General features: G+C 40.4%; 1 protein-coding gene across 1 annotated transcript in view; it reads right to left on the reverse strand.

Moving 5' to 3' along the window:
- SCN11A (sodium voltage-gated channel alpha subunit 11) overlaps positions 1 to 24556 on the reverse strand; it is a 103644-nt gene that overhangs the window by 37927 nt on the left and 41161 nt on the right. The window contains exons 10-17 of the mRNA XM_082746047.1: positions 21893 to 22034; positions 20643 to 20840; positions 19664 to 19837; positions 16524 to 16653; positions 15272 to 15510; positions 11581 to 11766; positions 9047 to 9415; positions 6721 to 7110 (exon numbers count right to left, since the gene is read on the reverse strand). Of these exons, the coding sequence (XP_082602173.1) occupies positions 6721 to 7110; positions 9047 to 9415; positions 11581 to 11766; positions 15272 to 15510; positions 16524 to 16653; positions 19664 to 19837; positions 20643 to 20840; positions 21893 to 22034 (1828 nt within the window). The remainder of the gene's footprint in view (positions 1 to 6720; positions 7111 to 9046; positions 9416 to 11580; positions 11767 to 15271; positions 15511 to 16523; positions 16654 to 19663; positions 19838 to 20642; positions 20841 to 21892; positions 22035 to 24556) is intronic.

The raw sequence follows: 24556 nt of genomic DNA on the forward strand, positions 1-24556 counted from the left end.
GTCATGATCTCAAGGTCCTGGGATCGAGCCCTGCATTAGGCTCTATGCTCAGCAGGGAGCGTGCTTCCCCCCTGCCCTCTCTGCCTGCCTCTATGCCTACTTGTGATCTCTGTCTAATAAATAAATAAAATCTTAAAAAAAAGAAAAATATTCAAATAATGCAAAGTAAGGCAATGAAGAGGAATAAAAACACATAAAACACATAAAAACAAAAAGTAAAATACTAGAAATAGATAAACTAGATCAATAATAATATTAAAAGTAAACAGTTAAACAATCTAACAAAAAGGCAGAAACTGTCAAACTGGATAAAAAAAACAAGATCCAATTAGGTACTGTTTTAGGAAACACATTTAAGATTCAAAGATACAAACAGTTTGAAAGTAAAAGAATGGAAGAAGCTACCATACAAGCAGAAACCATAAGAAAGCTGGAATGATTATATTGTCAGAAAAAAATAGACTTTGTGTTTTCTTTTTTGTTCTTTTGTTTTGTTTTGTTTTGTTTTTTAGAGAGAAAGAGAGCACACAAGTGCAGGACTCTTAAGCAGGCTTCATGCCTTGGGCAGATCTTGAGACAGGGCTCAATCTCACGACCCAGAGATCACGACCTGAGCCAAAATCAAGAGTTGGATGCTTAAACTACTGAGCCACCCAGGTGTCCAGACAAAATAGATTTTGAAACAAAAAAATTTACTAGAAATAAAGAGGGACATTTCACAATGACAAAAACATCAATATATCAGAAAGAACATTTATAAACATATATGCATCTAACATAAGAGCCACAAAATATATGAAACAAAAACTGGCAGAATTAAAGGGAGAAATAGACAATTCAACAATAATAGTTGGAGGCTTCAATCACGCACTTTCAAAAATGAATCTAACAACTAAGTAGAAGATACAAATAGAAGGCTTGAGTAACATTATCTATCAATTATACCTAAAAGACACCGGCAGAACTCTCAACTCCAAACAGCAGAATATACATATGTGAATTGAAACTGTACAGAGTGTGTTTTCTGATCATAATGAAATAAAATTAGAAGTACAAAAAGTCATTTGAAGAACTCACAAATAGGTGGAAATTAAACAAAACATTCTTAAATGTCAAATAAGTCAAGAATAAATCACATATAAAAGAATAAATCACGAGGGACGCCTGGCTGGCTCAGTGGGTTAAGCTGCTGCCTTAGGCTCAGGTCATGATCTCAGGGTCCTGGGATCAAGTCCCACATCAGGCTCTCTGCTCAGCAGGGAGCCTGCTTCCCTCTCTCTCTCTGCCTGCCTCTCCATCTACTTGTGATTTCTCTCTGTCAAATAAATACATAAAATCTTTAAAAAAAAAAAAGAAGAAGAAATCACAAAAGAAATTAGAAAAGACTTTAAGATAAATGGAAATAAAAATATAATATGCCAAAATTTGTTGGATACATGTAGATAAAGTAGTGCTTAGAGGGAAATTTATAGCTATAAATACCTATAATTTTAAAAGTTTCAAATCAATAACCTAAACTTCCATGTTAAGGCATTAGGAGAGGAAGAGAAAATGAAATTCAAAACAAGCAGAAATAAGTATATGAACAGAGATTAGTAAAATAATAGGGTCAACAAAATCAATATCTGATTATTTTAAAAGGACATCAAAATTACAAAATACAAAAATACAACTTGTTATATACCTTAAACTTATACAATGTTATATACCAATTATATCATAAAGCTAAGGGTAAAGAGAATAGAAATAGAAACTTTAACAGGACTGACCAAGAGAAAATGAAAGATCAAATTACTAACATCAGGAAAGAGGGGACATTGCTATCAACCTTGCAGAAATCAAAAGAATTCCAAAGAAATACTACAAGTAACTGTATGTCAACAAATTGGACAGCTTCAGTAAAACTGACCTATTCCTAGAAATACAAAAACTGCCAAAACAGACACAAGAAGAAAGAGAAAAATCTGAATAGTCCTGTAATCTTTATAATAAGTAAACAGATGGAGTTTGTAATTTTAAAACTTCCCATAAAAATTTCCAGCTTCTGGTCTGACATGTAAGAAGCCTGGAGGTCTCTACTCCATCCCAACATGTACAAAGCTAAACAAATTGGAAAACCAATTAACACTTCTTAGAGTCATAAGAGCAGTGAGGTCCAGGGCAAACTGCTTCCCCCCAAATTGGAGAGGAAGACAGGCTAATACTGATAACTACAGTTTAGCAAAGCAGAAACCCAGGAACAAAAACTCCATGGGAACCAATTCCAGAGTAAGGAAACCTGAACTGTAATCGACAAACTCCTGGAGGCTCAGTGTGGACAAGTCTAAGAGATAAAAGGGCCCCCCCAAGGGTATCCCCCAGGCTAGGGGAACCGACTCAACAGTGGCCCCCACAGTTTTTTGAGTTTTACTTCTTGGAGCTCTACCAGGTTCTCACAGTGAGTATGGCAGGAAAATCCTCAGTTTCTTCCAGCTGGGGGAGAATAAAAGGAATCATTTTGAAAGATGCACATGCATTCTGTTCTTCACAAGTCCTTCCCTCAAGAGAAACTAATTAACCAGAGCCTAACCTGTTAGGGTTTTATCAGGACCTGACTGACGTATGGTGGGGGAGATACCCAATTCTGGCCAGGTCTAGATTTCCATCTGGAGGGAGGTAGATCTCCAAGTCCAGCTCACATTAGCCACACTGACAAGCACTGTTCACAGTCCGGAAGCACAGGCTCACTAAAAGCCTGAGACCTACTCATAGGAACCACAGAGCTACTTCATTCTCCTCACGCTTCACCAACACATTAATAAAGACCTATTTAGAGCATTTCCATCTACCCAGTACATCATGTCTGACTCTAAAGAAAAAAAATCAGAAAACATACTAAAATGCAAAAATATAGTTTGAAGAGACTGAGCAAGCACCAGAACCACATTCAATACGATAAAGTTGTTGAAAATGTCAAGCCAGGAATTTAAAATAACTACGATTAAAATATTCATGGCTCTAATGGATAAAGTAGACATCATGCAAGAACACACAGGCAATGCATGTAGAGAGATAGAAATTCTAAACAATGACCAAAAAATGCTAGAAATCTAACACATTGTAACAGAAAGGAAGAGTGACATTGATGGACTTATTAGTAGACAGGAAAGAATCTCTGCTTGAGGCTCTCTCAATAGAAACCTCCAAAACTGAAAACCAGAGAAAAAAGTATGGAAAAGGGGCGCCTGGGTGGCTCAGTCCGGTTAAGCGTCTGCCTTCAGTTCAAGTCACCATCCCAGGCTCCTGGGATTGAGCCCTGCATCGGGTTCCCTGCTCGGCGGGAAGCCTGCTTCTCCCTCTTCTACTTCCCCTGCTTGTGTTCCCTCTCTCACTGTGTCTCTCTCTGTCAAACTTATTTTTTAAAGAAAAAAAGTATGGAATAAAAAAAAAAAAACAGAATAGAATACCCAAGACCTATGGGGCAACTACACAGATGAAACATACATGTAATAGGAATACCAGAAGGATAGAAGGATAGACCCTGAGGACATTGTGGTCAAGTGAAACAAAACAGAGGAAGACAAATACAGTGTGATATCACTTACATGTGAAATCTAAAAAATCCAAATTTGCAGAGACAGAAACTAGAATGGAAGTTAACAGGGGCTGGGGGTTGGGGCAAGTAGGGAGATATTGGTCAAAAAGTACAAACTTTCAGTAAGAAGATGAATAAGTTCATAGGATATAATGTATAGCATCATGATTATAGTTAATAATATTGTGTTATATGGTTGAAAGTTGCAAGAGAGTAAAACTTAAATATTCTTACCACAATAAAGAAATAATTATGTGACATGCTGGAGGTGTTAGCAAATGCTATGGCGGTAATCATACTGTAATATATAAATATATCAAATCAACTTGTATACCTTAAACTTATACAATGTTATATACCAATTATATCATAAAGCTAATGATAAAGAGAATAGAAATAGAAAAGAAGGATCTCTAGACTCATTTAATGAGGCCCATATTAACCTGATACCAAAATAAGGCAGACAATTCAAAGGGAAAAACCTAGGGAATGCAAAATCTTTAATGAAATATTAGCAAGTTGGATCCAAATATATATAAAAGGATAATATGCCACGACTAAATAAGGTTAATCGAAGGAATGCATAAATGATTCAACATTCAAAATAAATGATATGACTATCCCAATCAATTTAGGAGATGCATTTCAGAAAAATCAATATATATTCATAATTTAGAAGAGAAATAAAAACTCCTAGCAAACTGGGAATAAAGGGAACTTCCTCAACTAAGTTCTTAATGGTGAAAGGCTTTATGTTTCTCCCTAAGATCAGGAGCAAAGCAAGGAGTACACTCTCATGATTCCTATTCAACATTTTATGAAAGGTCCTAACCAATGTAATAAGGCAAGAAAAAAAAACCCCATACAAATAAAAAAAAAACTGATTTTACTTACAGATGAAATAATTACATGTGTAGAAAATTCTAAGGAATCTACAAAAAAGCTATTATAATTAATAAGTCAGTTTACCAACATTGCAGGATACAAAGTCAAAATACATTCATTTCAATGTACTAATAATAAACACTTGGAAACTGAAAATTTAAAAATTACTTATACAATATCATAAAAACATTAACTTCTTAGGGATAAATATAACCAAATATGTCAAGACTCATACACTGAAAACTAGAAAACATGCCTAAGAAAAATTAAAGAAGACCTAAATAGGTAGGAAAAAGATGTGTTCATGAATCAGAAGACTTGATGTTGTGAAGATACCAATAATGCAACACCAAACAGAATCCTAACAATCTTTTTTTATGGAAAGGTAACACACTGAATTCTAAAATGCATAAGGAAATGTAAAGGCCCTACAATTGCTAAAACAAATTTGATAAAGAACCAAATCTTACAATGTGCTTTCAAAACTATTATAAAGCTACAGTAATCAAGACAGGGCAGTATTGTTATAAAACAGATGGCTAGATTAATGAAACATATTAAGAATCCAGAAGAAGTTCTGAGAGAGATAGGTAGATAAACAGATAGATAGACAAACAGATAGAAATTAATATAGATATAGCCAATTTGGTTCTGACAAAGGTACCAAGTGATTCAGTGGCATAAGAACAATCTTTTCAATATATAATACTAGAATCATTTAGCTATATATACAGGGAAAAAATGATACAGCTCATTGAATTAAATTGATATGGATCACAGACTTGATCCTGAGAGGTGAACCTATTAAATTCTCAAAGGAATAATATTGATAAATTATACTTCACCAAAATTAAAAATTTCTGCTCATTAAGATAGCATGAAGAAAGTAAAAGACAAGCCACAGTTAGAAAATATGTGTGGTGCACATACCAAAGGACTTGTATCAAAATATGTAATAAACTCTTACACCTCAATCATAAGAAATCCCTCAGCAAAAATGGGCAATAGACACTTTACCAAGGAAGATATATTAGGCAACATCATTATTTTTCAGTGAAATAAAACTTGAAACCACGGGGCATCTGGGTGGCTCAGTGGGTTAAGCCTCTGCCTTTGGCTCAGATCATAATCTCAGAGTCCTGGGATCAAGACCTTCACCAGGCTCTCTGCTCAGCAGGGAGCCTGCTTCCCTCTCTCTCTCTCTGCCTGTCTACTTGCAACCTCTCTCTCTGTGTCAAATAAATAAATTCTTTAAAAAAAAAAAAAAAAAACCTGAAACCACAAGGCACCACCACAAACCCATTATTATGCCTCCATCAGAAAGGATGAATACCCAACTTTTGTAGCAACATGGACGGGACTGGAAGAGATTATGCTGAGTGAAGTAAGTCAAGCAGAGAGAGTCAATTATCATATGGTTTCACTTATTTGTGGAGCACAACAAATAGCATGGAGGACAAGGGGTGTTAGGAGAAGGAAGTTGGGGTAAATTGGAAGGGGAGGTGAATCATGAGAGACTGTGGACTCTGAAAAACAATCTGAGGGGTTTGAAGTGGTGGGGGGGTGGGAGGTTGGGGTACCAGGTGGTGGGTATTATAGAGGGCACGGATTGCATGGAGCACTGGGTGTGGTGAAAAAATAATAAATACTGTTATGCTGAAAATAAATTAATTAATTTTTAAAAAGTAAAAAAAGAAAGAATGGAAAAAAAACAAAAGAATGATTAAAATTATTGCCAGGCTATGCATTATGTTTCAACCATTGTGGAAAATTCAGGACTATACAGACAGCTGTGCTGCATCCAGAATGAAGTCTGTAGTTATTTATTGGGGTATCTATCATACCTCCACTCCCTGACAGCCCTCATCTGCCATCATTCCTCAACCACTGGTCCCTTCAGAGGCTGAGCTTATTCCCACCACTGTCTCCTTTTCTATGCTGCTCAGTTCACTTTCCTCACCTTTCAGTTAATCTAAACTTCATACCTCTTGTAGGGTTCAAACAAAGTCACTTGGTTCCCGTTGCCCTGGCCCACTCTGACCTGGCTCCCCTCTGAACTTCTCTGCCATCTCCCATCTCCATATGTGCAAAACCATGATTAGAACCAGCATTAGGTTCTAAGTGAGGGAGTACTAAAGGGCAGCCTCCACCTTTTACACCCTTCTTATCCCTGCATCGTGCTCAGAACAGGGCAGGCAACCAGTGTCTCATGGCAGCTCTAGTTTTGTATGACCTTCACATCTATATATGAACCTTCATACCTGTTGTCCAGCCTCAAGTTGTGTGACACGCTGTGTATTATTTTCACCAGGAGACTCAAAACCATCGTCTTCCTCTGCAAGTGGGGCCAACCAAATCCGATCATACTCCTCCCTCCTCTCTGGGCTCTTTTTCATCTCTGTGACCAGTGGAATGATGTCTTTGCCTTTGGCAGCAGGGCCCCCTGTCACCTCTTTTTGCCTTGGCAAGTTTTGACTCCTGCACCACTTGTGACAAAAATGCTGAAGACTGTGTATTACAAAGCAAAAAGCCTGGCGGAACCGAGCCAGGGCTATCTGGACTTTGGTTTTTTTGGACTCTCCATCCAAGTTTCCATCTCTCTCCTCATTACTGAAGGAATTGAGCAGCAAGGCAATGAAGAGGTTGAGTACCTGGGGTGGGGAGGGGGGGACACACAAGGTGAATGGGAATTATAGCAAAGGGAAAGATATAGTAGGTTTCTAGAACAACTTTTCCACCAAGACCCAAAACTAAGTCAAATGAGATGCTATGTCCTCTGTCTCTTGAGAAAGCTCACCTATAAAATAAATAAAAGGAGACAAAATTGAGGAAGACAGGAAGATAAGATGAAAGAAAAATCTGAAGTGAAAGGGCGCCAACAGCCAAGACCAGTTTGTCCACATACAAGCAACACGTGTTGTAAATTATGGCTAGGGTAAAGCATAACTATGTGATCACTGGTAAAATAAAAAATATATATTCCTTAAGGAACAGTCAAATAGTGAGCTTGGCTTTGCTGGAATGGGCTACGGATCTGATGCCTAATACTGTCATGGGGTCCACCCATGCTGGCACAGCTTGAGAATTGATGTGCTTTGTGCAGGATCCTTAGGTCCTGTTCCCCAAACCACAACAAAGTATTGGAGCTGAACTGGAGGGGTTTGGATCAAATCTGCAACTCTTCTGTTGAAGCAAGGATCACTTTAAATTCAGATCATCTCATCAGCTACCTACTTGGACTTTTTTGCCTACATTTACACACCCTCCAAATTCATCATCTTTACCTCCACAAATTCCTTTGTTTGTGGCTGTCACTGACTCAAAAATACACAGCCTTCAGGGAGGAGCGTCTTATGAGTGTGAATGGGTCTAGTCTCCCACAGCTTCACCACAAGAATTCCAGCTGCAGACCTTGGCTCAAGCTTTTCTGTTTGCCAAGTGCTCCTTGCCTCTTTAGCTCCCTTCTCAAGTACTCTTTCACGTATCATTTTTTAACAATTTCTTCCCACTCCCATTGGTCATATTCTGATATTCTTTTTTTTTTTTAAGATTTTATTTATTTATCGGGGGGGGGGGGGGAGAGTGAGCACAGGCAGACGGAATGGCAGGCAGAGGCAGGGGGAGAAGCAGGCTCCCTGCCGAGCAAGGAGCCCGATGTGGGACTCCATCCCAGGACGCTGGGATCATGACCTGAGCCGAAGGCAGTTGCTTAATGAACTGAGCCACCCAGGCGTCCCGGTCATATTCTGATATTCTGCTCTTCTGATCTTTTGTACCACTTACTGTCTATCTAACATTGCTGGTCAGTCACATAAGATAAAGCCATCGTGTGCATGTGGATGGTTCAGTATATCTGCATGAGAGCCCCAACTTGATTCTGAAGACCTTGTGCTCAGGTATCCTGTGTGTCTTCTGTCTTTGCATACCCTTACTGGGTACCCAATTAGCTAATGAGATCTGTTTCCAGCTGCAAGTGACAGACTCAAGCAACTTACACAAGAAGAAAACGTAAGTTAAAAAGTTTGAAAATAAAACAGAAGGACCAATTATGATACGAAGTTCGGTCTCTTCCCCTTTTCCCTCTACCTTCCTCAGCTGGCTTTATCTTAGGGTAGTTCTTCTCATGCTTGCATTACGTTTGCAGTTCTACCAGGAATCATAGTCCTAAAAAGGTCCGGAGAAAGTAAAAGGACCATTTTTTTTTTTTTTTTAGCTCATCCCTTTTTTTTTTTTTTAAGAACAAGCAAACTTTCTCACTAGATATCCCTTTACAACTTATTGATCAAATTAAGTCACAAACTCCTACCTCAGCTAATCATTCACAAAGAGAATACAATTATCTTAGAATAATCACCTGGAATAAAACAGATATTGGGTATCATTCAATATGAGAAGTATGTGAAAAGAAGGTTTTGTTTCATGCTTTTTATAATTTCCTTGAGTCAAATTCAAATGCAGATTTTAATATTATAAAACACTGAATGTGCAATATCATATTTAGAATAATAATTACCAGTAAAGTATTGCAAAAGAAGCTAATACATTTGTGTAATCCATATGTTAAAAAAAAAAATCTAAGAAACTCACCACAAGTTTTCCTATCACCATGATCAACAGAAAGACGACAACGCACAGTGTTTGATTTGTTGCTTGCATACATTCCCACATGTTTTCAATCCATTCCCCACAGAGGATGCGAAATACCACCAAAAAGGAATGGTAGAAATCCCCCATGTGCCAGCGTCGTAGACATGGGACTGTAGGTCCACAGGATGTTTTATTGCTTTTTACAGAACTGAATTTAGAGCCAAAAACCTGCATGCCAACCACTGAGAAAATAAAGACCACAATAGCCAGGACCACGGTGAGGTTTCCCAGGGCTCCAACGGAATGGCCAATTATCTTTATCAGTGTGTTTAAAGTTGGCCAGGATTTGGCTAACTTGAAGACCCTCAGCTGTAAAAAAAAAAAAAAAAAAAAAAAAAAGACAATAAGCAAAAGAAGAAACGCCAGTTAAAGACAAATTCCATCTGCTCAGCTATATAGCAAATGACATGCTCCCAAACCATAGCATTTATGACTTTCAAAAATCTTTTCAAAGTCAAAACCATCCTAAACATAGTCATCCACTCCTTGGCCCATGATAATACCTAGACAGGGCCAGAAATGAGGCAAAATAGAGTGTGTGACAGACACCGTGAGAGGCAAAACTTTTTGTTTTGAAAATGGAAACATTTTGTTCTAATTTTTGTTAAATGATAAAGACTTTGGAGTCAAAGTCATGTTTATTGCATGAAGTTAATGTTTTGGAATCCTGTATAATATATCAAGGGTCAAAAACTATAGCCCAAGGGCCAAATCCAGCTCACTGCCTATTTTTGTGTGGCCTAACAAACTGAAGGTTTTGGGGGGATGGGGGTAGGGTGAACCTGGTGGTAAAAGAGGGCATGTACTGCATGGAGAACTGGGTGTGGTGAGTAAACAATGAATTTTGAAACACGAAAAAAATAAAATTAAATTAAATTTTTAAAAATGGTTGGAAAATAATCAAAAGAAGGGTATTTCCTCACATATGAAAATAGTATTACGTTCAAATTTTTGCATCTGTAAATAAAGTTCTGTTGCAACACAGCCACACCCATTCATTCTCAAATGTCTATGGCTATTTCTGTGCTACAACAGCAGAGTTGAGTGATTTCAACAGAGACCATACAGCTTGTAAGACTGAAAATATTTACCATCTGACCTTTTACAGAAAAAAATTGCTAACTCCTGTATCATATAAGTCAGGTCACAAATTTGAATCTAAACTTTCTAACAATAATAGGAGGAATACAGTACTTTATATCCAAGAGAGAAAAAGCAGTCAGCTACTCAAAACACACACACTTTTTTCAGAAGTTCTTTCCCACGGAATTTTACAGACCTATGGGAGACAACACAACAACCAGTTTCAAAGCTTATCTCTTATTTTAACTTCCAACATAAACCAGTGTGGTTTCACTCCAAAGTACAACCCTGTTAAGTATCAACTATTTGGGGGAAATACTGCAGGTCAGTAAGACTGAAGACCCAGGAGAAGGAACAGCACTGTGTCCTCAGAAGGGAACTTGGGGCGCCTAAGGGAGAAATCATGCTTCTGTAATACACAGACAATACTGTACAGTTCCTCCCCTCAGAGCATGGCTGTAATAAGCCTAAACAATTGTAAAGCAAATATAATTTTGCTCACCTAAGTGCCAGTGAAACTCTAGGAGAGCAAGTCAATCATTTCTGACCTTGAGCAGTGTGAGCGCCTAACATATCCCAAGTATAAAATGTATGCCTACGTAACTGAAACAAATGCCTTACTCTGTAGGCTTATCCCTGCCAAAAGAAAAAGTAAATCTCTGAAAGAGGACCAAGGGTCTCCTTTTATGGCTTCCCGATTCCCCTATCAGGTGTGGTTTCCCTGTAGTTTTCTATCTATGCCTCTCACGGTGTCTGTCACACACTCTACTTTGCCTCATTTCTGGCCCTCTCTTGTCTCATGTCTAAAGGGTAAACTTCATGAAGATAGTACTTTCCTCAGCTTGGAGTGCTCCTTAGGTCAGCTCCTCTCAAGTGCATCTGCAAAGGTCACCAGAATACATCCATGGTCAGCAGATGGAGTACAAAGACCACAGGACAGGAATGACACTGGAAGCAGTCAGGAGGAAACTACTGAGACAGCATCTGCCAGCAGTGCCCAGCCCCCTCCTGGACTCTGTAGTCTATTCCCCCTTGGTAAGCCCAGATATGAGGGTGCCTGGCGCAGAGCTCAGGGGTGAGTGGTGGGAAAGAGATCATGGGAGGGGGCTACGCTGAGCAAGAAGCCGCATCTTGATTACCAGAACACACCATGTTGCGTCAGGTTATCTAAGGAGTCATGGTGGGATGGGGGAGGCAGGGGTTCAGCTGGGAGGAGACGACCTGGGACTCCCCAGGAGTATGCAAACCTGGATGGGAGGAGGAGCTCAGTTCTGATTCTCTGGTTAAGGTAAGATGAGTTCATGTTCAATGCAAAATAGCCACTGAACTTAGTCAAGACTTTTGTCAATTCTGGCAGCTGAGTCAGTAAAACGAAATAGTAAGTGCCTTACCACTCTTAAGGGACGGAGAAACAGCAGATTTTTTTTTTTTCCTAAAACTATACTGTTCATCACATCTGCAAAACTCAGAAGAGCAACAATGCTGTCAAAAATGTTCCAGCCCCGGCGAAAGTAGTTGTAGGGGTCAAGCGCGATAATTTTTAGGCACATTTCTGCCATGAAAACGCCAGCGAAAACCTACGGTGACATACGGAAGAATGAGAAAAGGAAACTATCTCTCCTTGAAGATACACTTCTCAGAATGGTCCAAGGGAACTGCAGAGATTACAAAAAAAACAAAACGCATTTTTATTTACTTTGCTCCTCTCACCCCTCCCCACCACAGTGCCCATTACTATATTACCAAGCTCACAGACATCAGGGTGGAGAATAAGATATTATTTCCCAAGGCACAATTGGATTTTGATAGAGGGCAGGGTGATAGAAAGTGTCAAGCAATTCCCCCTCTAAGTTCCTTTAAAATGTCAATACAACCTCCCAAATGAGGGGAGGGGCAGGATACATAACAGCTCTAAAAACTGATGATAAATATCCTCTATAAAGCAGAATCACTCAATCTCAACACTGATCAGAAAAAAAAAAAAAAATTAAAAGGGGCCCAGAGCAAAGAACTGAAAAACACTGCTAGGAACAGGAAAACATCATTAAGCAACTCAATATATAGGCTTATCCTATATGATGAATATCTTGGGATAAATATCTTGGTTATGACTGAAAGGAGGGTCAGTGAGTTGGGATATAATCCTAAATCCTATTATTCACCCACAGAATGCAGGATTCATTATTCCAAAACAAAATACCAAAGCATTAAAAGGAAGGGCAAGAGTTAAGAAAGTGCTAAACTATGTGATTTCCATGGGTACAAATAAGTGTTTTTGTTTTTGTCTTTGAAAATTCGATAAATACAGGCTTAAAAACATTGCACAATGTTCAATTAGTGGTAGCTAAATTCAAAACTAAAGCTATCATCTACATCTCTGTAGAAGATAAAACAAAGCATTTCTTCATAGCAAATAGCACATTCTAACATAGACACAACTAAATAGATATGAGAAAATAATAGTATGAAAATAATAAGGTAATATTAAAAAGGTTGTCAATAATAAGGCTGTCCTCCACAGTGCTGGAAAAGAAAAATAACTCAGAAATGATTTTTAAGTCTCCATAATGAAAAAAAATCTCCTTATTAGAAGTAACAGATGATCTGTTTTTATAAATAATTTGCTGACTATTTATTTTAAAAATTCCTAAAATAAAGTGACACAAGTTAAAAAAGGATAGGCAAAGAAAAATCCAAGATAGACAAAGAGAAAAGAAGTCAAGGTGGCAAAGAAAACCCTAAGCTCGTATCTATCTTTTTTTTCCCTTTAAATATCGCTATCTGCTTCTGCTCAGAGCCACAACCAGTGCCTAAAATCATGCAGTGTTATTATAGTTAATTGTGCTGGACTGATCCCTGTCCCTTTTTGAGCTCCACCTCTCTTCTCCTGTCTCCTTCAAGCTTTAGGGGTCTAGCCCTACAGTGTACTCCTCTGATTTAAGCAATACCAAAGCTTAGAGAGTCCATTTCCAAGTCCAGTCCCACAGAACTGCACAGGCCAGTTGAACCCTGGTCCACCTGTCAGAGGAGGAAGGGATGTGTTCTTGGGAACTCAAGGCTCCAACACCTCCCTTCACCACTGCATACTGCTATGGGGGTACAGAAGATGAGGTGGCTACCACCTTTGCATTGTGTGTTAAGTCTTTTTTTTTTTTTTTTTAAGACTTGACTTATTTATTTAAGAGAGAGAGTGAGAGATAGAATGAGATGGAGGAGGTGGAGAGAGGGAGGAAGAAGCACAATGTGGGGCTCGATCCCAGGACGCTGGGATCATGACCTGAGCTGAACACAGCCACTTAACCAACTGAGCTACCCCGGCTCCCCAACATATTGTGTTAGTTTAGGGAATGGGGCACATGGAATGGAAGCACAGGCCACAAGGCCAGTTCTGCCTGTTTCTCATCAGTTTTCAGGGCCTGAAGCACAGCTGCTACCTGTGAACTCAGACATCAACAATATCTCTGTGCCTCCTTCTGTACCATTTCTGGAGAGAGTGAAGAAGAATGTCACTTAATTATCCAGCTTCTGACTGCAAAATGCAGCTTCATCTCAATACCCAGAATACCTAGTCAGTGGGAAATCTGAAAGGGTGGCTGTGTCACTTTCCACAGCTGGATCAGCAAATGAAGGGATGGACAGACCACTTTTGCAAACTAGGAAGCCCTGCCTAGAGGCAAGATTCTGGGTACTTTGAGTATTCTCTGGAACTTAGCTAATAAATCCATCTACCAGGAGGTGCTGAAACATGGGTCTGCTGGGTCTGCTGACTCTGCTGAGGCAGGAACCTGCAGACACAGCTTTCTGTCTCCAAGTGAAATAACACTGTCAACACATTTCTGGGATACATCATCTGGAGAGAGCTGAATACCCTGGCCTTTAGCCCAGAAAACACCAGCCTGTTCAAAGGTACCATGTGTGTTAGGTTTGTCGTGCAGCATGAAATCTAATCTGACCCACACACACCTACAGAGCACTTCTTCTCAAGGGCAGTTTGGGGAAAGAAACTTAAATGCACACTTTCTGTACGGAGAACCACTCTAGCCATGCACTGTGGTCTCTGAGAGGAACACAGAACTGAGGGTAACCTCAACCTGATGCACAGAAGCAGCTCTGTGGACCAGCTTCTGATTCAATAGGTACAGTGGGTTCTGATCAGTGTAAAATAATTAAAAAATACATGCCTACATATTGACTAGAAATCCTCTGCAATGCTAAAAATGGTCATCTTTGTTAATAGGACCATAGGAAATAAGTTTCTTCTTTGTATTTCCCTTATCTGTACTTTCCTTTTTAAAAAATTTAAAAAAGCATGTATTGCTTCTTAAGTTGGAAAAATAAAATAAAACTTCAAGAATAAATGGTTAGATGTCTGGTAAGATTAACTCATTAGCTAATTAAGGTAGAACATTCAGTGGATAATTATTTGTTATTTCTGATATTTCGGATTAATTAATCCTCAGGGGGGAAAAGAGAATGCCTTCTCCACAAACAATAAATTGAATAGTTCATGGGGGGTTCTGCTCTCCTATCTTAGTTTTCCTAGTTTAACTGGGACTAGATGCATCCAATGAGAAACATGTTGAAGCAGGCTGAAGTCTAGAGGCTCCCCTACTATCCCATAAGCTCTGTACAACTCCTGGGAAAGTACGCCTCCCACAGCTGCCAGGCCCTGACCCACCTTTCTAGGGGGAATAACACCTAGTATTGGCAGTCACATTATTTTGTGACAAACGGTGTCATCCATATCACCGGGGACCAGGGGACACATTACCAAGGTCTCTGGATATGGTTAACATTTTCTTGATTATCCCAAATGGCTGAACTTTTAACATGTCTACTGGCTTCTGGGTTCCCACAGGATGACTAAAGAGATGCTAAGGCATACCAGAGGGTCAACACAGGCCCCATGGTAAATTGCTGAACTGGGTAAAAACAAAATCCTAATAGTCATCTTTTCCCTTTACTCTACTTAAGGGGACCAAAGACCTAGGCTAGGTTCGGCCACTCACAACAGGTTTAGACTTTGAAAGAATTATAATTCACAGTTTGAAATATTTTTATCTTTAAAAAGCCTAAAGTTACCAAATTCCCTATATGCAACATAGAAGAAAAACTCTTGTCCATTTTGTAATGATCCATGGCCAAGAAGATAGTGTTGATGATGATACAAATGGTGATGGCCAGCTCAGTAAAAGGATCAGTCATCACGGTTCTCAAGGCCTTCTTAATGCACAGCCACTGGGGGCTACAGTTCCACACAAGGTATCTGGATGCCAGGTTTTCCCCACATGGGAGGCAAGGCTCCTGTGATTTTTCTTGTTCTGGAGAAGAATGAAAGAGCAATTGAGTAGTTAGCTCTGAATCCATCTGGCTGCTGTTGGCCTGAGTGCATATCTTCTCCCTACGTCCTTAGGGTCTCCTATGAACCTGATCAACCAAGAAGAATGCTGATGGGTGTAGCTGGAAAGGTTTCCCAAACACAACTTCCATGTGGTATAGCCATGTACATCTAGTCTTCATACTTGCATTGAGCATCTGGGAGCTGTGCTGCACTGTTAGAGATAGAGATATGGAAGCCAACACTGGATGTGAACCCATGATAGAGAGAAATAGAAAATCAAGTTATGTTAATTCAAGGCAAACCAGGGTGAGAGCTGTAACAGAGGTGCACAGAGCTACCAAGGCTCAAGGGAAGGAGAAGTATTAAAGAAAAAGTACTCTCCAGCTAGTTGAGTTCAGCCATCAGGCCACTGGACCCCTGATTTCCCTGGCACCATTTCAGGGACCCATGCAAGCCAAATGAGGTGATACGACAGGCTCAAAAGTGCTAAGGATCAATCGGACCCCATCCTTGTAAGGACTTGAGTCCTGCCTTTGATCACCAAACTCTTAGTTGGATCCTGGTTACCTGCCGTGATTGAGGTCCATCAGATGGTTCCAGCCTATCTACATGGTCTTCCATTGTCCATGCCAGATTCCTAACACTAACTTCGAATATAACCGTATCCCACTGGTAACTTCTATGTCTTCTCATCTTTGGTCACTATCATTGTCATTGCAACCTCCTGTGACTCCCTGGCCTGATTGGGAGGTCCTGTCTGTACTCTTGGTTCCAAGTCCCATCCCAATCCTAGCCAGTTCCCACCACTATCCAAGGGCCAACTCAGGGTGGGCCCACTTCTTCTGAGTCACTTAGCTTGCATGCTCAAATTAGACAGAAGAAGTGACTCATCAGGAAGTTCACTGGGCTTCAGAGAGCTTCTGGGGGAGGAGAGGAGAATGGAGAGACATCACGGAAGTTCAGCTCTCCCTGCGGCTGAGAGACAGAGCTTACCCTGCATGGTGATGGTGAGGATGCTGACAGCGCTCAGGGCCCTCTGTCTTTGGAAGGGGTCCCCGTGCTCATCGAAGTAATCCACTGACAGATTCTGGGATAGTCGTTTGGTTTGCTCTAGGATGTGTGGCTGTAAGAGAAGGCAGGCATGGTGGACCTTCAAAGCAAAGGAACTGCTTCTCCTCAAAACCTCACAAGCTACTTTGTTTCAATGCCACATGCCTCAAAGACACTTCATATCTCATAGAGGTCCACTCGCTTCCACTTCATGGCACGCTAAAGGTTCAGTTTTTGTATTTCATATTTAGTAGATAAGTGCAATATAGTTTGAACATTCATATTTCTTATTCATGCACATTTCTAGGGTCCCAGTGACAGAAAATTTTCTTTCTCTGTGATTTATTCATTGTCAACAAAGAGCAAACAAAATTTTACAAAAACTAATGAATAACAGTTGAGAGCACAGAATCAATAAAAAGCTGAATTTAGAAACAATGTTTTTGAGTGGCATAAGTGGGGGATACATCCAGAAGGGTGGATTGGGGTCAGATAGTGAAGTGCCTTGAATGGCTGCCTAAGTTGATTTTGAAACAGTCAGTAACTAAAAAGAACAGCCAAAATAAATACAACAAAATCTATATACTAAATGTCAAGCACTCTTTCAGGCTGTGCCAAGGAGCTTGATTCTCACCTTACCTCCAATTCTGAAGTCTCTGGAGGTGAAAAGACACACATCTTCAGAAACCTATCCATAATTATTTATTTCCCCAAAGTCCTGACCAACCAGGGCCCCAGAGCAAACTATCCCTTGCGATAAGCTATTTTAAAGGCAACCTATAGTCTTTTTATAGCTATTTCTCTTTTGGTTTAAGACTTCTTATTAGCTGTCTGGTCTTGGTCTATTGTTTTGTGAAATGAGGAAAACCCCTCAAAACACTAAAAAAAAAGTTGCAGTCTCTTCAATATGCTATGTCCTGACATTAAAGAAGTCTCTAAACCAAGAGATCGGTCCCTGTCACTCCATGAGAGAGCTGCTCACAGGAGTGAATGAGTTCTGATCACCTACTTCAGCAAAGACTCGCAGACCCGCTTTCCTGACCCACCCTCAGGTGTGCACAGGCCCCTTCTGACCACTTCACCTCCTCCTTCCACCTCAGGAAAGTGGCTCTAGCCGTTATTCCATGGTCTGTATCTTCAACATTTTCCTCCCCTCTGAAGTCTCTCTTCACAATTAAAACATGTTTGAACGTCCCCTACTTCACTGATTTAAAAAGGGGATGGGGAGCAAAATAAGTCAATCAGAGAAAGAAAATTATCATGTGATCTCCCTGATATCAGGAATTTGAGAGGCAACGTGTGGGGTTTCGGGGGTAGGAAAGGAATAAATGAAACAAGATTAGATCGGGAGGGAGACAAACCGTAAGAGACCCTTAACCTCACAAAACAAACTGAGGGTTGTGGGGGAGAGGGGTGTAAGGAGAGGATGGTTGGGTTATGGACATTGGGTAAGGTATGTGCTATGGTGAGTGCTGTGAAGTATAAACCTAGTGATTCACACTCCTGGGGCTAATAATATATTATATGTTAATTTAAAAATTTAAAAAAATAAAATTTTTAAAAAGAGGGGGTGCTTTTTTCCTACCCCATATCCCCCCATAGCTTCCTTTCTGCATATCCTATGGCCTACTCAACATCCCTGCTAGGATGCCCCACAGGCATTTCAAACTTGCCATGCCCAAAACTGAACTTGCCTTCTTCTGCACTCCCAGCACATGTTCCTTTCCTGTCTCAGTAAACTACCCTCTATCAAGTTGTCTACCCAAGCCATTAACCGGACACCTCTCCCCTCCCCGTACATCTATTTGACTGCTGAATCTTATTTTCTGGAGATCACTACACCCTGTCATTCTCTCTTCATCCTCCTGTCCTAATGACTGTTTAAGCCCCTATCGCCACTTGGATTACTGCCACAGCTTCTTAACTGGCTGCATCCAATTCTGCTCTAGTCCCATCCCATCTCTTCAATGCATTCGGGATTTTAAAACTATCAATCTGGTTGTCACTCTTTTGCTTAAAACCTTTCAGTACTGCTTAGTCCTTGCTCTCCAGGTAAAGGGTGAACCCCTGAGCTGGCTTCATGGCCTTTTGTGATGATCCCATCTTACTACTACAGTTTCTCACCACCCACCCTCTAGCTTCATCACATACACACATGTGCATGTGCACATACACTCCCAAGTGTCCCATTGAATCATGTTCTCCAGCTCTCCTTTGCCTCCAGGCCTTTGTATGTGCTGTTCCCTCTACCTTTGGTGCTCCATTCACTTTTTACCAAAGGATGAAACATTAATTCACCCTCTCAGCACAGACACTGCTTCCAATCCATGCTTCTCCCACTTCCACCAATTCTGGGTTGGTTGTTGGAAGCAGATGCTGCTGTTGGCTGAATCTTTGTCCCTGGGTCTTACTGAGGCTTTCTCTGGCAACCTGACCACCCTTTGACCTAATGCATGCCAAGTCAGAAATCCGCAAAAATGATTATCTCCAAAACCCAGCAGTCTGGAAATAATGATGGACCAATGTTGGCATATAAATGCTCTAGTGTCCTCACTCCATGGAGATTAAACATCAACTACTTTCAGTGGTAACTGGCTTGATAATGAACCTTAACTGGCCACCTTTCTCTTCCATGTATCCTTTCTTCCCTCTCCTCTTGGTGCTTCCTGAGATCACTTCCCAAATAATCTACTTGCACTCTAGCATCTCAGAACTTCCTTTGGAGGGAACCTCCACTACAACACTGCTCCTTCTCTGTTCTCCCATAGCAATCATTATGTCAGTCATCACACTGAACAGTAACTGCCTCCTTGTTAGTGTGTCTTCTGTTGTCTGTTTCATACATCTCATGTATCCCCAGTACTTACCCCAATGCCAAGCAGAGAATAAACACTGTCAAAACTTCGAATGATGCTTGTAAATAAATGGGTAGTTGAACAGACACATGGACGTGAGAAAATATGCACAAATGGATGAGAGGATAAATGAGTAAATGAATGAAGGAATCCTTTCAATTAGACTGCCAACTTGACCTGTTCCCCTAACAGTGCTATAGTATCATTAATTCCTGGACTAAGACTTGCCTTTTTTGTGGAATCTTCCTCAGAATCTGATCCTGGAGGCTGGTCTTTCCCAGAGTCTCTCAAAAAAAAGGACTTTCTTTTACTTTTACCAAAAAGCTTTCTCTTCTTTGGGGAAAAAGATGACGCTTCAAGGGAATTAAGTGAACTTCTGTCAATTCCCATGGCAACCAGAGCCTTAGAAAGTGAACAAAAGCAATTAATAAATAGATCTTCGTGAGTGTTCTCTCCTCTCTTCTGGAAGCATCATACCATTTAGACTGCTTATCACCTACGTGGAATATGCTAGCTTTGTTATTTTTTAGCAGGGGCACAGACCCTGTTTGTTTATCCACAGAAAATGCAATCTCAGAGGCAAGGTTAACTCTTCCATAGCTCTTTCACTAACTCTTAGCACAGAGTCTAGGATGTGCTAGGCACTCAATAAATGCTTGCGCCTGACAAAGCAGGTATTAAACTTGATGGACTCCCCACTGAAAAATCTCTGTGCAGGATGAGAAAGAGTATAAAACATGTTCCTGAAATCTTAGAATTGGGAAAATGATACCAAGGAAACAATGAAAATGGGCTATAAATATGACAGGAATTTCAAGAAGAGAGAGGTGATCACAGCTGCTGTCTTTAGAGCACCATTACTACTTTCCCAAGCCCTCCCAGGCAAAGACCTGGAACACAAACATCTCCAGATTCCCATTAGTAATCCTGCAGCAAAGCCTTGGTTTACACTTATGCACATTTTATCTTCTAGCCAGCAGTCTGGGGTCTGTCCTAGAAGGCCCAGGTTTCAGAAAACCTAGGGTTCCCGATTCTTAAGAGCTCTGTGCCTGGACATTGTAATGAGAGACAGCAGCACAGCCTGTCTTCACAGGTCTTAAATTATCAGAAAAGCACCAGTAGAGAAAGCTCTGAGACCAGTTCTCACAGCCTCTGCAGTCCACACCCCCACAAGCAGACCTCACTGTCTGACACTGCGTGCCCCTACCTCCTTCTCCTCCTTCAGCAGCCGCTGGGCTTCCTGGAACATCTTCTCCTTGGCCTCTGTCTCAGCAGCTACATTTCTGTTCTGTTCCTCATAAGCCATAGTGACAACAGCCAGAGTTAAGTTAATCAGGTAGAAAGAGCCCAGAAAGATGACCACCACAAAGAAGAAGACTGAGTAGAGCCCTGAGGTACGCAAGGTCTGCAAAAGACAGAGCACATACTTGCTTCTCCAGCCTTTCTCTATAGAGGGGTGACTGTCACTTCAAGGGGACATGATACAATAGCAACAGATCCTCCCCCCAGCAGTGCTCAGGTCAGCTGTCCACAGTATCATCTATAGCCTCCCATAACCCAGGGACTTCTGACGCCCATCAATGAGCAGATGTCATCCCTACATTCCCATGTAAGGTGTGGTACTTTGTTAGGACTTTCTCAAGGGTAGTTGCATTTTAGAATTTAAAAGGCAGAAGAAGGAATGCTTTAAACTGATCATGGAGGACAAGGGGAGTTAGAGAGGAGAAGGGAGTTGGGGGAAATTGGAAGGGGAGGTGAACCATGAGAGACTATGGACTCTGAAAAACAATCTGCGGGGTTTGAAGCGGCGGGGGGTGGGAGGTTGGGGAAACCAGGTGGTGGGTATTGGAGAGGGCACGGATTGCATGGAGCACTGGGTGTGGTGCAAAAACAATGAATACTGTTATGCTGAAAATAATTTTTAAAAAAAATTAATTATTATTAAAAAAAAAAAACTGAAGGAAGCGCTGGTAGTAGAACTATGGGTAGAAGGGAATCCAGAGAGGGCTAACATTTCTAGGAGGAGGAGATGGTTTTTGATGTTCCTTTTCCTTTTTAAAAAAAAAAATTTTTTTTTAAGATTTTATTTATTTGACAGACAGAGATCACAAGCAGGCAGAGAGGCAGGCAGAGAGAGAGAGGAGGAAGCAGGCTCCCCGCTGAGCAGAGAGCCCGGTTCAGGGCTCGATCCCAGGACCTTGGGATCACGACCCAAGCTGAAGGCAGAGGCTTTAACCCACTGAACCACCCAGGCGCCCAGTTTTTGATGTTTCTAACACAATATCTAAGGTAGAATTTAATAGTACAACTATTGAGGATGAGGAACAGATGACAGAGAAGGAGGGTAGATGGTAAGTTATGAATAAATGACAGAAAGATAGATGAGCTATGGAGGAGGGGAGGAGGAAGGGAGGAGGGCAGGGGAGGAGAACAAGAGAGAGAGAATAATTAAATAACCTGTTGATAAAGCTTCTCCCAGGAATCTTGGGTCATAAGCCGAAACATGCCAAGGAAAGACCAGCCAAAGTTGTCAAAATTGGTGTAATTATAGTCAGGATTCCTTTTGGTGTGTGTGCATTTAAAATTTTCAGAACAGGCACTAGATGGAAACAAGGGAACAGAGGAAGAATTACATTCCCTGCAGGCTGGCTTCCCTCCTACCCCCACTCATCCTAGCCAAGGCACAGGCTTTTCTGAGGGCCGAGAGGTCATATGGAAAAGCCCTGGGTGCTGAGTATCTGTAAGAGGGACCATGCCCTGCCTGCCAAGCCTTCACTCACTTTCCAGATGGATCAATTAGTAAGCTCATATTCTTAGTTTTTCATTAAAAATTAAGTGTAATGATACAGTGAATAATTAGTAGTAATGACAGGCAAGAGAAGCACATATGTACCAGTATACATCTTTTATAATACATACATGGGAGTGTGCTTTGAGTACTCTCTTGTGCCTTGCTTTTTTCATGGAACAATATAGCTTGGAGGTCCTTCCACACGAGCATACAAGGAAATATTTCTTTTCATGTCTTACATTTCTATGATTTATTTAATTGCTCAGCTAATGATGAAGATGTAAGGTTTCAGTTGTTAACAGTCTTTTGTTCTCATAAACATATGGGTCTTACTTTATCGCTTGCCCATAAGTCTTCACCCACATCACCAAAGCACACATCATTAAACGCATTTCTCAGATAATACAAGGGTAGGTACTTCCTCATTTTTGATAAATATACTATTTTGATCAAAGTAATACATGCATGTGGTTTAAAAATCATGTGGCACCAACAGGCTTGTAATGAAAACCATTCCATCATTCTTTAACCATCATTTACTTACTGCAAAGTCAACAACTTGTAACTCTTTTATGTCCATATCTTTAAAGATAACATTTATTATGATATATACCAACTTTAGTCCTTGGTGATTAAGTTCCTGCTAAGATGAGGGTTAGCTCCTCAACCTCCCATCCCACTTCATCACTACTTATATTCCCCCTCCCAAGGAAATACTGTGGCCTGAGTCTGTTTTCTGGGGTTGGATACTTTTTTTTCTTTGTTTTTTGTGTTGCTTTTTCCAAGTTTTACTATCTAATTTTTCTGGAACAAATCTCAAATGGCTTCTTAAGAAGATGGGGTGATCTTTGCATATATGAGTATTTCTTTATTCTACCGTCAGAGCTGATTGATTGATTGGCTAGAAGTAGAAATCTGGTTTGAAAATTTTTTTCCTTAGAAATACGAAGGAACTGTGCAGTTATTATCCTGTGATGCTATTGAGAATTCTGATGCCATTTTGATTTTTGTTCCTTTGTGGGTGACCTTTTTCTCTTTGGTTTTAGAATCTTTTCCCTGAAAGGCCACAATCAGGTACTTGGCAGGGGCTTTCTTCACTCATTATGTTGGGCACTTTATGGGATGGTGAGGGACTTGCATTCTCAAGCTCAGGAAAATTCTCCGTATTGTGGCATTGCTAATTTTCTCCCTTTTGTTTTTTTCTGTGCCCTATTTCAGGAATTTCTATTTAGTCAAAAGTTGGAACTTCTGGTTTGATATTTATTCTCATAATTTTCTGTCTCTTTTGTTGCTACTTTCTGGACTATTTCCTCTACTTGATCTTTTAATTCTAGTTCTGATTTTTTGTAATCGTGTTACCAAAAAAAAAAAAAAAAAAATCAGTCTTTCTTAGTGACTTAGTGAAAAGGAACAGTTGTTCCTTTTTCATAATGAGCTATTTTTATTTTTATGTATACAATATGTCTCTTAAGTTTACTGAAGACCCTATTTAAAGTTTTAAAAGTCCTTTTGAGTTCTCTCTCTGAACTGTTATTTTGTCCACAGCTTTTAGAGCCCGAATGTTCAGATCCTTCTGAAATTCTTGCATCGCAATCTTAATCTCCAATGTGATGCTGTTGGGAGGTGGGGTGGGTGGTGATTAGGGGGGGAGGGTGGAGCCCTCATGATAGGAGTCACACCCTCATAAAAGAGACCCCACAGAGCTCACTTTCTGCCATTTGAGGACACAACAGAGAAGACTACCACCTACAACCCAGAAGAGGACCCTCATTAGAACCCAACCAAACTGGTACCCTGATCTTGGACATCCAACCTCAGGAACTGTGAAGAAAGAAATTTCTGTTGTTTATAAGTCACCCTGTCTACAGTATTTTGTATTAGCTGCCTGAACTATGACAACATTCATTTTCCCTATTTCTTTATCTCAGTCCCCTTTATGCCAAAGACTTCCTTCAGCTATCTGGTGAGCCTGGGCTATTCAGTAGCATTTAATCAGAGGTCCTGACAAGTTGATTGGGAATTTGCTTAGTGGGCAACATAGCCCTCAGTGAGTGGTAGGCTTTGCATTAGGGTGATTCAGAAGGAAGACATCCATTGTGTCCTCTTTCCCACCAGACCTCAGGGAAACCCTTGAAATCCCAGTGCCCTTATCTTCAAGGAACCTACTGGGGCTGAACCTAACATACTTAATTTATCTTACTTCCTAGTCACCATTCAAAGTATTAGCTTATTTTGCCCAATATCCCCTTGTCTGGATATCCTTCCTATCAACATACACATGTGATTAAAACTCTCCTCCAGCATTTCCATCTTGGCAAAGACATCACCAG

Source organism: Mustela nivalis, assembly GCF_964662115.1.
Source record: "Mustela nivalis genome assembly, chromosome: 1".
Classification (NCBI taxonomy): Eukaryota; Metazoa; Chordata; class Mammalia; order Carnivora; family Mustelidae; genus Mustela; species Mustela nivalis.